General features: G+C 46.9%; 1 protein-coding gene across 1 annotated transcript in view; it reads right to left on the bottom strand.

Moving 5' to 3' along the window:
* LOC126543431 (potassium voltage-gated channel subfamily KQT member 1-like) overlaps positions 1–16901 on the bottom strand; it is a 167078-nt gene that overhangs the window by 32987 nt on the left and 117190 nt on the right. Inside the window, exons 4-5 of the mRNA XM_055077972.2 lie at positions 1916–2006; positions 683–809 (exon numbers count right to left, since the gene is read on the bottom strand). Of these exons, the coding sequence (XP_054933947.2) occupies positions 683–809; positions 1916–2006 (218 nt within the window). The remainder of the gene's footprint in view (positions 1–682; positions 810–1915; positions 2007–16901) is intronic.

Genomic DNA, 16901 nt, shown 5'->3' with positions numbered 1-16901 from the left:
TAGGGATGGTTAAAAAGTGAATAAAGAATGTTCGTTATTGAATAAAGCAAGCCATACGGTGTCGCAAATGATGAGGCTTCGTGGCCAACGTGCCTAAAGAAGCTGTTTGGACTCTGGCAAATAGTTATTCTTAAGGAACGAGCACTTGCTTCTTCTGAGCAGGTTTTAAAGGTCACTCATATTCTGGATAAATAGTAACATACTGAGTGCAAGATTACTTTTCCTCGTGAAAATGACGTGGCATGAATACGCGTGACAATGCGTGCAGCTTTCTCTATTGTGATATTTTGTGCATCTGCACTGTATCTGAGTGTTTATGAAATTTTAAGTCGTATTTCTCTGTGGTGACAGCTCGAGTTTTGAGGACTCATTGCAAACGCATTTTACATTGTCCATTTTTTTACCATTGCGATGTTGTGTAACTTGTGATGCATTTCCATGTTACTTACGCAAGAAAAAAATAACACCATGTGTTGGTGCCGACATGTCCTTACTTATGCCTCTCAAGAAAAAAAATATTACGTTACCGTAAAGTTGAGAGAGCAAATAGAGCAGTACTTCATTGCGCAACGCCACATGGAACACGACTTTCGCATTAAACAGTTGGGACTCGGACGTTCCACCCAGCACAACTGTGTACTGACACTGCTCAAAGCCATAAACGACATCGTATTCTGCTTACCTATGATAGAAATGGGCTTTCGAGCAAACCGCAACCGGCCCCAGAATCCTAGATACTTGCTCCGACATCCGGCAGCCCAAAGCCGGACGCAGTACTCCATTCCAAAAAAGACTACGAGAAAAATCTCCTGAAAGAATATCGAAAAAAAAAACACCCAAAATGAGCGATGTTAGGTACGTGGTCACAGCGACGTCTCAAATGTTGGTGATTGACTTAATCTCTCTTTTCTGTGTTTTGAGCTTTACATTTATAAGGAATTGTCTTATTTGCAGTTTCTGAGGCCCAATTTTTACTGTTCTTGGTATGTTTACCTTAAAGCTTAGCGTGAATGACGATAGGTTCGGTTAGGTTAGGTTAGATTAGGACCTAAAGTGCGAATCACCGTAGAAAACCTAGGTTAGGAGTAACCTTTCTGACCAGAACTGCTGGGCTGCGTCACATTTCTTGCTTGATTACTCAACAAGCACGTGGACACATGCTGCTGGGCATGATCGCTACATGGCTGAAAGAACAGGTTACGATGCCACAGTGTGAATATTAAAATATGGGTGGTAATGCGGTAATGCCCAAATGATCCAGCACTAACAATGATATAGCGCTGCATGGCGTCATAACAGGGATGATATCGTGCCTCACTTTGAGCGCTCGTAGGATGTCAACTTAGCTGCATCCCGTAGCCACCATCATCATTAGTATACGTGTCTGCACGTGAACGGGAATATGCATTTCCAACTCACGAATTGCTCTCCTAAACAAGCCTTTATTATTGAGTACGCGAAGAGACGAAGCGTAATGTCAATGTGCTGTGTGCAGGCTATTGCTGACAAATATTTTCATATTTATGCCAGCCGGAGGACTTATATTGTGTGTTGAAATTTTCACGCTCATCAGATTCATTTTGGTCATGCAACATGATCGCTAAAGTGAGAAACTCGAGTGCTAACGAAAAAAAATTTCTTAAATAAAAGGTTTCCGTGATATCTGCAAACCCAATATTTCTGGGTGCGCCCATATGGTCCTTCGACCTACCGTTAACCTATTTATCTGCATTGCAACTGCCCTCAAGATTGCTGGCCTTTCTCTGAAACACCACGTACTCAACTGAAATTCTGCACACTGTCCAACCACCTTCTCGTGTAGCTGCAGCATATTTGCCTCTAAGGATCGGTAGCTGCTATTGTAATTGTAATTGTGAAATATTGAATGTAAAAAAGTAATTAAGGTGTACATTACCATGTAGTACAAAGATGACATGGCGAAATCGCTGTATTGGTCGATGGTGGACAGGACGCTGAAGATGAGGCAAATCAATACAACTAGAAATCTGTAAGAAAAAAAAAAGTAGGAGGGAAAGTTAGAAAGTGTATTGCACGTTCGACGGCCACGATGAAGCGTACGTGAAATGAAGCTTTCTTGGCGTAATCAATTGAATGCTGTACAACTAAATGCGACCCGTACAAATGCCCTGAACGAGTATTACGTTACAATGCTTATGATCATGCGTGACACGAATCGCGGCTTTACTATAATGCGATATTTGTGCTTACGGACTACGCATTCCCTAAGTTCTGTAGAAACGCAAACAATGATTCAAGGGAAGTACACTGTAAGATGTCGATGCAGCAATGAAACGAGGATGAAGGCAATGTTTGATACTTATCGAGGGAAGAATGACAATGACAGAAGTATGCACAGAGGCTTCCATATTACTTATGCCACAGTGGCCCCTACCCATTATGGGGAATTGATGAAGAATTACACATACCCATCTTGTACATATGTATTGGCTCAGAATAAGATAGCACAAGTATAAAGAACGCCAAGAAATCATAGAAGCCGTTCAATACGATGCGCTATTTCACGAAGATATCTGTGCGCTTTGAATATGCCTGAAGTAGGTAAAGGCAAGGCGCAGAAGACCAGGACTTAGGAAGAAGAACACAAACGACAAGACGGGCGCCACTCACTGAGTGGCGCCCGTCTTGTCGTTTGTGTTCTTCTTCCTAAGTCCTGGTCTTCTGCGCCTTGCCTTTACCTACTTCAAGCATGAACCAACTAGCCCAAGCAAGAGTTTTACTTGAATATGCCTATGCGCTTTCATTATTTGTACACCCGTGAGCAAAAGTATACGGACCAGAAATCGCGCGATAAAGCCGATTTTTTTCCTCTGCCTGTGAATGCAACTGGAAATTGAGGACTGCAGTCTAGTCTTGGCATTGCGAACTTTCCAATGTACTCGTCAATTTCAGTGTATGCATGTTAATCACATAGAAATTTAGTCTTTTTCGGAAACACTGTGGTCCGTATACTTTTGCTCACGGGTGTACAAGTGTTATGTTGTGATGCAGTATTTTCTTATGCAGAACACAGGAGTGCTCTCGTGCAGTATGTTGTGGGTGAATTCTATGCTTATAAGCGAGTTTGTTGTTACATACCAAGGAAGGTACCTGCGGAGTAACTAAATGACGCGACACCGCGAAGGGGGTGAAGCTTGGCATCAAAATCTTCGCTTTATAATCGAGTCCACACAATGCCTAGGTGTCATTGAGCTGAAAGGCTCATAAAACAATGTTTGTGACAGGGGTCGAACATTCATTCGCTAGTTATAAATGCAGCTGACACAGCCGGTATATACTAAGGTTGCCCATAGCTTCATCTCTTCTTGTCGACACTACAATGAGTTGCAATAAACCGAAGTGACATGGGAGATTACGCGTCTTAATTAGCCCTTGACTCAGTTCTTTTTAGAACAAAAGCACGGTAGAGAAAAGAAACAAAAAAAAGCAAGACAGGATCACGGAGGCAGCATAAGCTTAGTCTTTCAGTACAGCTGCATTCAGAGTAACATTGCTGGGAATTACTCGTTAATGTCTTACTACAAGTAAAGAAAAACAAGAATAGTCGTTTAAAAATGAAAGAGAAGTCATGAAGTCATCATAGGAAGTATCAGATAATCAATAACGTAAAATAAAAAGAACTTGCAGTGTGCGTGAGAAAGTATAAATGTCTTTCTGGAATAATGACGTTGAGACGGTTACAGTGTGTACTCAAGAGGAGTTGAACAAGAACAGAAATATATGAATAATATCCAGAAGCTCGTAAGGGAGACCAGCCTATGAACGTCAGCGAGGGGACATTTGGTCAGAAATATCTCAGAAACCGCAAGACATGCTCGCGGGTTTATTTTTCATTATTAAAGAGACCCTCGAAGACTTTTGAAACCGCCAACTTTCTGTTGCACGCTGTGCAGACTAAGGGTTGGGGATGCCTCTAGCGTAGGTCAAAGTAGTGATATCAAAATATTTAATAATTTAATAATGCAAGCAAATCACAGAATCGCTGCCGATTGCACCATCATCCAATGGCGCTCACCAGAACCATCATTGATGGCACAATCGCGATTGGTTAAAAACTAAGTTGTAGGTAACTACTGCTACACAACAAAAAGGTAATTAATTACGGATTGGTTTTACTTTTCGTTTGGGGCAATCTTTATATTGACGCAGATAGATACCGCCGTAAAAAAGAAAAAAAAGAAAGAAAGAAACACTGCAACCACTAAACACGGTTGTGGTGCTGGCGGTCCTTTCGCCTCTGGTATGGCGGCGTACCTCTGGCCTCTGAGCACAAAAGCTACTCTTATCGATGTTGTACGCTCGTGATCAGCCTTGTCGGCTCGCTGCCTCGTTTCGCACGTTGTTCTCGTAATGCAGGTTTGTCACCTTGGGCGTCCGTCGTTCTTGACACATCCTTTTTTTGTTGTTCGGGGTGCTGCGCGGACCTAAAGCTGAACTGAAGACAAGAGGCGTTGCGCAGTCCCAGGTTGCTCGTCAAGCGTCATGACTCATGAGCACATCGGAGCAGCCGGAATCCGTGAATATAGAAAGATGTAGGCAACCATGAAGTGCGAGCTTCCGCTACGTAGGTGCTTCGGGCTTCTGCCATTGGCAGCGAGGGGTTAGGTCAGCGTGCGAGAGAGATGGACAAAAGAAGAATACGCAAGATTTGAGTTCAGGGCATGCATTTCTTTCTTGTATTACAATAAGGCTGCGTGACTCTAGCCCCGATGGCATAACCAACAAGCTCCTGCGGAACTTAGACGACCCCTCGGTCGTGTACCTCACGGGCGCCATCAATGACGTGTGGAGGCGGGGCGAGTTACCTGATGCCTGGAAACTCGCCCAGACGATCCTCATTCCGAAACCGGGCAAGGCGCCTGGCCTCGATAACCTTCGCCCCATCTCGCTCACGTCGTGCGTGGGTAAGGTGGCCGAGCATGTCGTACTCAACAGAGTCGGCCGGTATCTCGAAGACCAGGACTGTTACACACACCACATGATCGGCTTCCGACCCGGGCTCTCTACTCAGGATACGATGCTTCTCCTGAAACACCAGATCATAGACGCCGGGGCTACTTGAGGCACCCGCGCCATACTCGGCCTTTACCTGGAGAAGGCTTTCGATAACATCCAGCACTCGGCAATACTAAAGGCGATCACGGCCTCAGGGCTCGGGCACCGGTTCTACGAGTTCGTCCGCTCCTTCCTAACCCGTCGCAAGGCCGTGCTCCGTGCCGGAGACCTCACGTCGGAAGAAGTCGAGCTCGGACAGCGTGGCACCCCCCAGGGCTCCGTCCTTTCGCCGACGCTGTTCAACCTGGTGATGATTGGGCTCTCCGAACGCCTGTCGAAGATACAAGGCCTCAACCATACGGTATACGCGGACGACATCACCATCTGGTGCTCCGCGGGGTCGGACGGCTTCATCGAATCCGCTCTGCAGGAGGCAATCGAAACTGCCGAATCCTACCTCGACCAGACGGGCCTCAAGTGCTCCTCCGCCAAATCGGAGCTGTTGTTGTACAGCCCAAAACGACAAGGCAAAAGGCCTAAGGGATGGAAACCACCGACCGAGCGCAACATCACTGTCCGCACCAGAGACGGTCGCCCAATCCCCAGGGTCGATTCCATCCGAGTACTGGGAATGATTATCGAGGCGGGCGGATCAAACATCCAAACGGTCCACAAGCTGACGACAAAGACGGACAACGCAATACGACTTGTACGCAGGGTGGCCAACCGTCACCACGGCCTCAAAGAAGACAATCTGCTGCGTCTCGTACACGCGTTCGTCCTATGCCACTTCACCTACGTCGCAGCAATGCATAAGTGGAAACAATCGGAGCGTGACAAGCTCAATGCACTCATACGAAAGGCAGTGAAGCGGGCCCTTGGGCTCCCGATCACGACGCCGACGTTTCGACTCCTCGAGCTCGGGGTGCACAATACCCTCGAAGAGATCACTGAGGCTCAGGAGAGAGCGCAGATGATACGTCTGACGATGACGAAGACTGGCCGTCACAACTTGCGCGAGCTGGGGTACTTTCCACCGAACCCCCAGGACGCCGGTTCCCCGCGAGCTCCGCGACCTGATCACAATCGCACCCATTCCGGAACACAATCGAGGCAGGCGCCTAGCCCGGGCCACCGCGTTCCTCAAACGAATCAACGAGAAAGCGGACGACGTCGCTTTCGTGGACGCCGCCGCCTACCGATGCAACCGAGCCTTCGCCGCGGTAGCCGTCTCGTCCTCGCAACGGACTTTAAACGCCGCAACAGTACGCACACGTGATCCCGAGGTGGCGGAGCAAGTGGCCATAGCCCTGGCAATGCTCGACGATAAGCGAACGACAATATTCAGCGACTCGAGACCGGCCATCAAAGCGTTCGAGAGAGGAGTCGTCTCCGTCAAGGCGTTACGCATTCTCCGCAGCGCTGATCCAAGCACCCTCAAACACCACACCATCGTCTGGTTTCCCGCCCACCTGGGTCGGATCCCGGGCGCCCACGCCCAACCTCAACGAGACAGCCCACGTCGCTGCGCGCGCGCTTACCGACCGCGCCGTCACCCCCGGACAACCACGTCTCGATGAGTTGGAGGCGAACAGGGACGCCCCAGTAACCTACAATGAAATAACCAAACACTTTGACTTGGGACGACGTCTCTTTCCGCCCCCGCACCCCAAACTAAACAGGCCTCAGGCACTAACGCTACGCTTATTACAGACAGATACCTATCCGAACCCCGCCACCTTACACATCATCTACCCGGACGTCTACCCAGACGATGCGTGCCCCTCGTGCGGGGTCACGGCGACACTCGCACACGTGCTCTGGGAGTGCAGAAACGCTCCGCCCGACTCTACCTCCGACAAGTGGGAGAAGACGATACGAAGCCCGCTCCTACCAGATCAGCAATGGGCCGTCCAGCAGGCTCGCGCAGCGGCCGCCAGGTACTCCCTGTCGGTCCCTGCGTGGGAGACGCCCACTGCGCGCTGACGTGCGTCCTGCAGGACTTCTATTAAAGTTTTTCCAATCCGATCCAATCTAGCCCCGTATGCATCCCCCGCATGCGTTCTCAGGGCGGCTTACGTGCGTATCGGGGACACAGCGCGTGGTCAGGAATGTAGACAGGTACGGGAGAGGAGAAAGAGTGGCGACGGCGCTGCAGCAATGGGGACGGGTAGCGGGAGAGGGGGAAAGAGTGCCGCGATGGCCCCTGTGCACGTCGCCTGGGGCTTCTGTGGCTATAACGTCACTCGCGTCGAAGGTACCGGTGCAGCTGCGGCAGCGGTTGCGGCAAGTGCATGGGAGGTGCGGCGACCGCGGCGGCGTTTGTGTCGGCGTAGTGTGGTACCGTAAGAAAAAACAAGTATGATTTCATAATGTATGCAGCCCATGCATGCAGCCTAAACAGCTTCGCTGGTAATTCGTCCCCATATTAATTTTGCGGCCCCAGAGATTTTTTTTGTTTGAAATTTTTCGGCTGAATGACATCGGAGGGCGCAGCCCGGTCGCTATCATTCTTGTTGTATTTATCACGCCAACCGCCAACCTAGGCCACTCGCGACCTGAAAGCGGTGACTTGAAAAGTGTTTGAGGGCCCGTTGAACTGTAGAGATATAGGCACTTAGGCTGCAATAAAGTCAGCGCTTGTGTTATGCCCACGTCTTCCTTAACCTTGGTTTTCAGTGCGCTGTTGTTTATCTGCCATGAATAAAATCAGCTTTTTCAAGGCGCAGTGAAAACATTGAGGCTACTTATTTTCCCGTATAACACACAGACGCATACTCCAAGCACACAAACATTCTGGTGTGAGCATGTGTGAGCAAACATTATGGTGTGAGCATAGCCAAGCATTGGTGAAACTGATTTTCATCACCGCATACAAAGTAAAATACCTCAAAACAACAAAATCTATAGCTGGCAGTTGAAGCTGCGAGGAAAGATACACTACGCACAATTAAGTGTCCCTAAACAGCGGTGAATTCTATTGTGCTGTCGGGATGTCGCCGCATTTACCAAATAGGAATCAGCCTTCAAAAAGCTTTTCCGCTATTGGGCTGTGTTAAGTCAAATCAAGCAAAATATAGCTTTTTTTGCTTCTTTCTATGGAGATTTCATGCGCAAAATTTAATTTCAAAATGAATCAACGGATATGTATGCGTGTATGGATGCGGTGCATGAACATATATAATATTAGTCTAAGTGAATACTTCGTACACATTTGTGTGGTTGCACTTGTGTAATGCTTCTAATAAATATCAAGTGGTATGTTAAACGAGCTGCCTGTATTTTCCGAGTGATGTGTGTAGGTCAATTGGAATGGGAAGTGGTTTTCAATAAACAGTCAGGCAAACTCAGAATGTTGCAGCCTCATAGTCAAGACAAATTGCTTTTTGTTATGTATGACCGCTGCCTATAAGCAGACAGCGAATGAATGCATCGATAGTATGGAAGTTGCCATGGCCGCATCCGTCTCTGTCGACGAAAATGAATGCTTGCTCATTTCTATGGAAAGAGCGCATAGCATACAAAGCGCTAGAGTTACTGATGACCCGCCGCAGTTGCTTAGTGACTATGGGGCTGGGCTACTAAGCACAAGGTCACGGGATCAAATCCCGGCCACGGCGGCCACATTTCGCTGGGGCTTAAATGCGAGAACAACCGCGTGCTGAAATTTAGGTGGGCGTTAAAAAACTCCAGGTGGTCCAAATAATTCTGGAGCCTCCCTCTAGGCGCGTCGCATAATGAGATCGTGGTTTTGGCACGTAAAACCCCATCATTTGATTAATTTCTATTGTTACTGATGATGCTGCATTGCGCCGGCGGACACTGGAGGAAGACGTCGTCTCGATTTGCACAGCATGGTGGCGTGAGTTTACAATTATAGGCACAAGGTGCCCACAATTTCCATGACATGAGTACAAATGTGTACAGCGTACAGGTCTGTCAATTAGACTCTTAGCGGATAAGGCAAGTGGGAACGCAGATACGTGATAGGAAAGTCATTACGATGTCCATCTTTTCGTAACTATGCCTCTCGTAATACAAGCAGTTACAGGCAGTGATATTGCAGCTTGCAGAATATGGGGCAGGGGACGTTAGATCACGAAAGAAATGATATTCCATAAACTGAAATATGATTTTATGTTGTGAAATATGTTTTTATGTTGCCATGCCAAAAATGTTCAACAACCGCCATCACTACTAGCACCAACTCCTCCTCCTCCTCCTCCTCCTCCTCCTCCTCCTCCTCCTCCTCCTCCTCCTCCTCCTCCTCATCCTCCTCCTCCTCCTCCTCCTCTTTACTGGAGTTTAGCGAAATAAAGAAAAGATCTTTGAAAGATATTCAGAATCCATTTTCATAAATAGGCTGCCATTTCGTTGATGATCAATTCTGTATTTTCTATTTTGTTTCTTTTTGTTTAAATTTGTTTTTGAAAGCATATACTGAAAGCAAAACAGGCCTGGAGTGAGGCCTGATCCCGGTGACCAGAACCGGTAACGCACTCTCTCATCAGAGCAGGATTGGCCGCCCTGGTGCAGTACTTGGCCACAACCTCCTATATAAATGCAACAATCAAACCCCGGCCCTCAGTACCCAGCAGCCACGAAGCAACTGACCACGGCGGCGGTCAGATCTGTGACGCAGCAGAGGGTGCTAAGAATCCCTGGCTCCGAACAGGCCGCCATTGCAATCTGAACCTGGCAACATTTAACGTTAGAATGTTATCTAGTGAGGCGAGTCTAGCAGTGTTATTGGATGAATTAGAGGGTAGTAATTGGGATATAATAGTGCTCAGTGAGGTTAGGAGGACAAAAGAAGAATATACAGTGCTAAAAAGCGGGCACGTAGTGTGCTACCGGGGCTTAACGGAGGGACGAGAACTAGGAGTCGCATTCCTGATTAATAAGGAAATAGCTGGTAACATACAGGAATTCTATAGCATTAACGAGAGGGTGGCAGGTCTTGTTGTGAAACTTAATAAGAATACAAATTGAAGGTAGTACAGGTCCACGCCCCTACATTATGTCATGATGACCAGGAAGTCGAAAGCTTGAATGAAGACGTGGAATCGGCGATGGGTAAAGTCAAAACAAAATACACCATACTGAGGGGCGACTTCAATGCCAGGGTGGGCAAGAAGCAGGCTGGAGACAAGTCGGTGGGGGAATATGGCATAGGCTCTAGGAATAGCAGGGGAGAGTTATCAGTAGAATTTGCAGAAGAGAATAATATGCGGATAATGAATACCTTCTTCCGCAAGTGGGTTAGCCGAAAGTGGGCGTGGAGGAGCCCAAATGGCGAGACTAGAAATGAAATAGCCTTCATACTCTGCGCTAACCCTGGCATCATACAAGATGTGGACGTGCTCGGCAAGGTGTGCTGCAGTGACCATAGGATGGTATGAACTCGAATTAGCCTAGACTTGAGGAGGGAATGGAAGAAACTGGTACATAAGAAGCCAATCAATGAGTTAGCAGTAAGAGGGAAACTAGAAGAATTCCGGATCAAGCTACACAACAGGTATTCAGTTTTAACTCAGGAAGAGGACCTTAGTGTTGAAGCAATGGACGACAATCTTATGGGCATCATTATGGAGTGTGCAATAAAGTCGGTGGTAACTCCGTTAGACAGGATACCAGTAAGCTATCGCAGGAGACGAAAGATCTGATCAAGAAACACCAATGTATGAAAGCCTGTAACCCTACAGCTAGAATAGAACTGGCAGAACTTTCTAAGTTATTCAACAAGCGTAAGACAGCTGACATAAGGAAGTATAATATGGATAGAATTGAACATGGTGTCAGGAACGGAGGAAGCCTAAAAGCAGTGAAGAAGAAACTAGGAATAGGCAATAATCAGATGTATGCGTTAAGAGATAAAGCTGGCAATATCGTTAGTAATATGGATGAGATAGTTTAAGAGGCTGAGCAGTTCTATAGAGATTTATACAGTACCAGTAGCACCCACGACGATAATGTGAGAGAAAATAGTCTAGAGGAATGTGAAATCCCACAAGTAACGTCGGAAGAAGTAAAGAACGCCTTGGGAGGTATGCAAAGGGGGAAGGCAGCTGGGGAGGATCAGGTAACAGCAGATTTGTTGAAGGATGGTGGGAACATTGTGCTAGAAAGACTGGCCACCCTATATACACAATGCCTCATGACCTCGAACGTACCGCAATCTTGGAAGAACGCTTACGTAATCCTAATCCATAAGAAAGGGGACGCCAAAACTTGAAAAATTATAGACCGATCAGCTTCCTGCCCGTTGCCTACAAAGTATTTACTAAGGTAATTGCAAATAGAATCAAGAACACCTTAGACTTCTGTCAACCAAAGGACCAGGCAGGATTTCGTAAAGGCTACTCAACAGTAGACGATATTCACACTATCAATCAGGTGATAGAGAAATGTGCGGAATATAAACAACCCTTATATATAGCTTTCATTTATTACGAAAAAGCGTTTGATTCAGGCGGAACCTCAGCAGTCATGGAGGCATTACGGAATCAGGGTGTAGATGAGCCATATGTGAAAATACTGAAAGATATCTATAACGGCTCCACAGCCACCGTAGTCCTCCATAAAGAAAGCAACAAAATCCCAATAATGAAAGGCGTCAGACAGGGAGATACCATCTCTCCAGTGCTATTCACGGCGTGTTTACAGGAGGTATTCAGAGACCTGGAGTGGGAATTATTGGGGATAAAAGTTGATGGAGAATGCCTTAGCAACTTGCGATTCGCTGATGATATTGCCTTGCTTAGTAACTCAGGAGACCAATTGCAAAGCATGCTCACTGACCTGGAGAAGCAAAGCAGAAGGGTGGGTCTGAAAATTAATCTACAGAAAACTAAAGTAATGTTTAACAGTCTCGGAAGAGAACAGCAGTTTACGATAGGTAGCGAGGCACTGGAAGTGGTAAGGGAATACATCTACTTATCATGAGACTGAAATAACCAGAAGCATAAGAATGGGCTGGGGTTCGTTTGGCAGGCATTCTCAAATCATGAACAGCAGGTTGCCACTTTCCCTCAAGAAAAAAGTGTATAACAGCTGTGTCTTACCAGTACTCACGTATGGGGTGGAAACCTGGAGGCTTACGAAAAGGGTTCTGCTTAAATTGAGGACGACGCAACGAGCTATGGAAAGAAGAATGGTGGGTGTAACGTTAAGGGATAAGAAAAGAGCAAATTGGGTGAGGCAACAAACGCGGGTTAATGACATCTTAGTTGAAATCAAGAAAAAGATATGGGCATGGGCAGGATATGTAATGAGGAGGGAAGATAACCGATGGTCATTAAGGGTTACGGACTAGATTCCAAGGGAAGGTAAGCGTAGCAGGGGGCGGCAGAAAGTTAGGTGAGCGGATGACATTAAGAAGTTTGCAGGGACAACATGGCCACAATTAGTACATGACCGGGGTAGTTGGAGAAGTATGGGAGAGGCCTTTGCCCTGCAGTGGGCGTAACCAGGCTGATGATGATGATGATGACTTCAGGCTAAAGGCTAAATTTTCTGGAACGCTGACACTAAGCATAATAAAAGCTTTTTGGACTCCAAAGAAAAAGAACTTAGCTGTTTGCTAACCTTGGCGTCAATGCCCTCGCTTTCTTTTATTTCCTTCTTGCATTTGGGCAATACCTAATCCTACTCCATTATCGTGATATATTGAAGGACCGTGTAATAGGATTCCTGAAGAGAGGCAAGAAATGAAAGAGCGACAGGTTTATAAGCGCGCGAAAGTTTCAATCAACGTCGTTGTGCGGAACGAGAGAAATAACAAACGAGCTTAGAAAAGCTGTTTGACATGTGGGACCTTGCAGGATCACAAACGAAATTCCAGTGAGTCTGAGACAAAGAGCCCAAGGCGTCCAGCTTCTAGATCCATGTTATAGGTTCCTGCAAATCTTGTTTCTCTACTATACTGCCTTTTAAGATAAATTTTTGTAAAAATTTGAAGTGCACGTTTCCATTGGGTGCTCTCGAATGGGCGTCCTCCACCTACACTGTATTTACTCTTAGTAGCAGCTTCTCTTCCACTAACGGCGGTAAAAATGGGGGCTTCCAAATTTCACTTTCTGGAAAAAGAAAACGGTTGCCCGGCATGCCTGCGATGGACTGAGCCATTCATTGCACACTAAAACAAAGACACTCAGAAACATTACGTGCTATTCTTGCCTCCCGGACGAAATGTTATTACATATGGCCTCTGCGATGAAAAAGACTGACGGTGGTAAACTCCCCGTCAGGCACCATAGATGTCATGCCGGGTTAGTCGTAATGAAGGCGGAAGTGCAGGGAAGGCAAAGTTTCTTGAAGCGCCTAAAATTCCGCTAGTGTAACGAAAACTCTCCTTCAAGCGCAAGCGCTTTATTTCTTGACGAAGTTCCCGAAAAGCAGGGCAGTGCAGCAGGAACTATCGTTGGCAAATTGGTCGGCATAACGTCTGCTAGATTGTTCCACCGGATGCCGCATTGTCTTTTTGCAGTACTATAAAGCTGTGTCTGCACGGCATGATGCGTAATTTCCGTAGTGTCGTCGCAAAATTGCAGCGCTCAAGAAATTCGCCGTGTAATCCACATTGAAGTCGGGGAAGGCCGGATGGCTTCGCAGAAAGTCAACGATGGTAGGCGCATTTCGCGGCTTATGCGCTCAAGGTCTTGCCGAAGCTATGAGCTCTGCGGAAGACACAACTTTTTTAAGCATATTTCTAGTAACATCACTTAATTAGTGCCGCAGTTCCTGAAGGCTGGGTGACCGATAGTGAGGATGGAAGGGCTGCTTCCCCCCTCTCGAAGGTACGTTGTTACTTTTCCACTTAGGCGTCCGAGAGAAGCCGCCAGGGATGGTGCGCATGCAAGTGAGAAGTACTGCCACTGAGGATAGCGGTGTTAGATTGGCTGGACGTTTCGGATGGATGGAAGCAGGCACTGATGAAGTTTGAGGATGCTTGGTATTTACAAATTTTTACAGAAAGGGCATATAAAGATCGCAAGGTGGAACTAGAACACATAGGGTTATCCTATATCGGCAGAGCCTACGGTGCATAGCACCGCAAGTTGAGCCCAGAATGCTGGGTCAGAGCAACCTGGTCACCTTTTCGACACCTTGGTGCCCAGCCCCCAACATTTACAGCCTATAATCACCACAGAGTGGTTTTCAGTACGGCCCGTTGACACATCACTCGCCAATCCGGTACAAGGATCATCGTGTGAGTGGTCCACCGGCTATTCAATATTCAAGCATTGGGCCTCGTCTATATACACACCCGCTTACGTTCACCTCACCTACAGATGTTTGCTCCTCTCCTAAAAAGAACCTAAAAAAAACGCAAGAAGGGAGAGGGTCACGTACGCGCACCAATCGTATCCTGCGCAAAGCCGCATAGCCCGACGCAATGGGCACAATAAAATAGTAATAAACAGGCAGCACCTGCAAGCTAAGGTATAAGGGTGACAGACCTACGATGTGTCACCCCACTCTCCGCTCCTACCTGCATGCACCCTTTGACAAAACCGATAGCGTAGTAGCTTAGTAATTGCAGGCGGTGCGTGAACGAAATCAGTCAATGCCAAACTTTAGGCGCGCATACACTTTCAAGTAAGCCCTCGCTCTGAAAATGGTTCCTACAATGGTCACGGTCTCAGAAACGCGTTGCTACAACGATCACAATGCGCGCAGTGCGGGATGAATACAGCTTTTACGTACGCCTTGTATGCCGTCACGGCGATAGCCGCCCGACGCTGACTACCAATTATCCCATTGTGCTTCGATCGTGAAGCAACGGCCATCGGCCACACACCGATAGCCGTCTCTTTACTTTTACTTTGCAGCCGTTCCCCTCGACGGGACAAAAAGGGAGGAAGACGATGATTTCGGGCTTCCAGGGCTAAAGCGAAAGAAATCACTCCGCGCGTTTACAACAGCAGGCTCACACCGCTCTATTGTTGCAGCCAATGTGCACTTCCTGTGAAAGTAGTTTGTGTGTGCCATTCGAGAGCTATAAACGACATTTCGTTTAAGCGGTGCCCTAACGAGAAGATGCCACCTGGGGTCATATAATGTGGAACTACACCATGCTCTTCTTTTTGCAATTTTCTGACGTCAAAATTAAGTAACCACTGACGCAAGTATCGTGCGGTCACCCGCATCAGTGTTTGAGCAGCCCCAATAGAACTCTGTCCCCTTTTATAGATCCCCTTTGTCTGCCTTTAAAGTAAATAGCACTTTACCTAGGCCGACCTCTCCACCTTTCTGCCATTAAAAATTCTCTCTCTCTTGAAAGTAAATAGCTTTGCCTACCTTGATCAGTGTTTGTTATCTAATTGGCTCACAACAGGTGGGGCTCGCGTAAAAGTGGTGAGGATTTCGATGGGTCCGTATCGGTGCAGTGAAAGCAGATAACTGGATGAGGAGGGTGGCTACGGCATTTACGATTGGCACGCTTCCCCTTGCTCAGCTTGTGGTATACTTGGTCGAAATTCTCAGCGCCCCGCAACCGAAACTTAAGGATGCAGTTAAAATGTATCGTCGAGTTGTCAGAGCGAGGTAATATACGTGCCTAAACGGTTCGGGAACGTTACAGGGCTACGCAAAGAATTTCCTTATAGGCAGAGAAATGTATTCACCCCGGCAGCTGCGAGCAGCCAGCGTCAGAGCTATCGGCGGGCAGCCATCTTTTATTCCATTCGGAACGGGGCAGTGTCCGCCTATGCCAACAAAAAAAGAAAAAAAAAGAGAAACGCTATTGTGTCCGGTGCGTTATTCCACTTGTAGTTCACGCACGTCATTTCGCTGTGGTGGGTTTTCAGGGTTTTGTCAGGTGCGTGGCAGATAGATGAAGTAGGCACAGCCTGAATTTTCTTGACGAACTGCGGAGGGCTAATGATTAAAAGAAAAAAGCGTTGAACCGGAAATAAGTATTTTTCTTTTGTTGCGGCGGAATCTTGGACAATCAAGTGTGTAAACGTCTTATTCGGTTTGGAGGTGTCGCGGTATTTGTGACTTCGTGTGATGGGCAGGTGAAGTGGGGGGTGGCCGAACGAAGTTTTGATGAATCGTCGAGCGCTAGCGCTCGAAATGGAATGGAAACAGATGGAAACAGCTTTGCGTTATAGCTCCCCTGACGTGCGAAAAGTAATCTCATTAGCTTTGATAACAATGCTGCAGACATGTCAATCGGTGAAATAAGGCTCGGGGAATAGCAAGAATGCCGTAAAAGATAAGTTAAGTTTGATTTAGATGGTATCGCCTTTATTAAAAAGAAAATAAACAGCAAATCGAATCGCCTTAAGCATTAGAGATAGGCATGGTAACTTCAAACGGGGTCTTGGTGCATGTCGTAGTGGGCGGCTGCTATGATAGGGGTGATGGCCCGTCTTCATCGGGAAAGAAAATGTCGGCGAGCTTCATTGAGAGTAGGGTAACGTATTCCCTCTTGTTGGGGCGAGGCCATATTCAAGCATCTCATGTAATGGTACTGCACATAATGATAAGAAAGAAGAAAAAAGGTGCTCAACACCATTGGTCGCTCCATAAATTTCTCCGACAGAACCTTCTTTACATTCCACATACCATGCCATCCATTGTGGCTGGCCTGATTCTTTGCGATATTCCGCGCAGGAAGCGTTTGTGGATTGAAGGAAGGCAATCGGTAAACGCGTGAACATGCATCTTCAGGGCGTCGCTGATTAAACATGTCGTGATCCATTTGTCTCATAACCTGAAGCGTCTAAGAATAGCAACTGGTTCGAGAAACATGCTATACACGTATGTCACTACTCAAACTGATATAATGCTCAATAAAATGTTACAAGAGGTATTTTTTGGTTCCTGTGGCATTTTTCTAAATTTAAAGCCCTAAAAAG

The sequence above is a fragment of the Dermacentor andersoni genome, chromosome 10 (assembly GCF_023375885.2).
Source record: "Dermacentor andersoni chromosome 10, qqDerAnde1_hic_scaffold, whole genome shotgun sequence".
Classification (NCBI taxonomy): domain Eukaryota; kingdom Metazoa; phylum Arthropoda; class Arachnida; order Ixodida; family Ixodidae; genus Dermacentor; species Dermacentor andersoni.
This window is presented reverse-complemented; position numbering and strand designations above follow the sequence as displayed.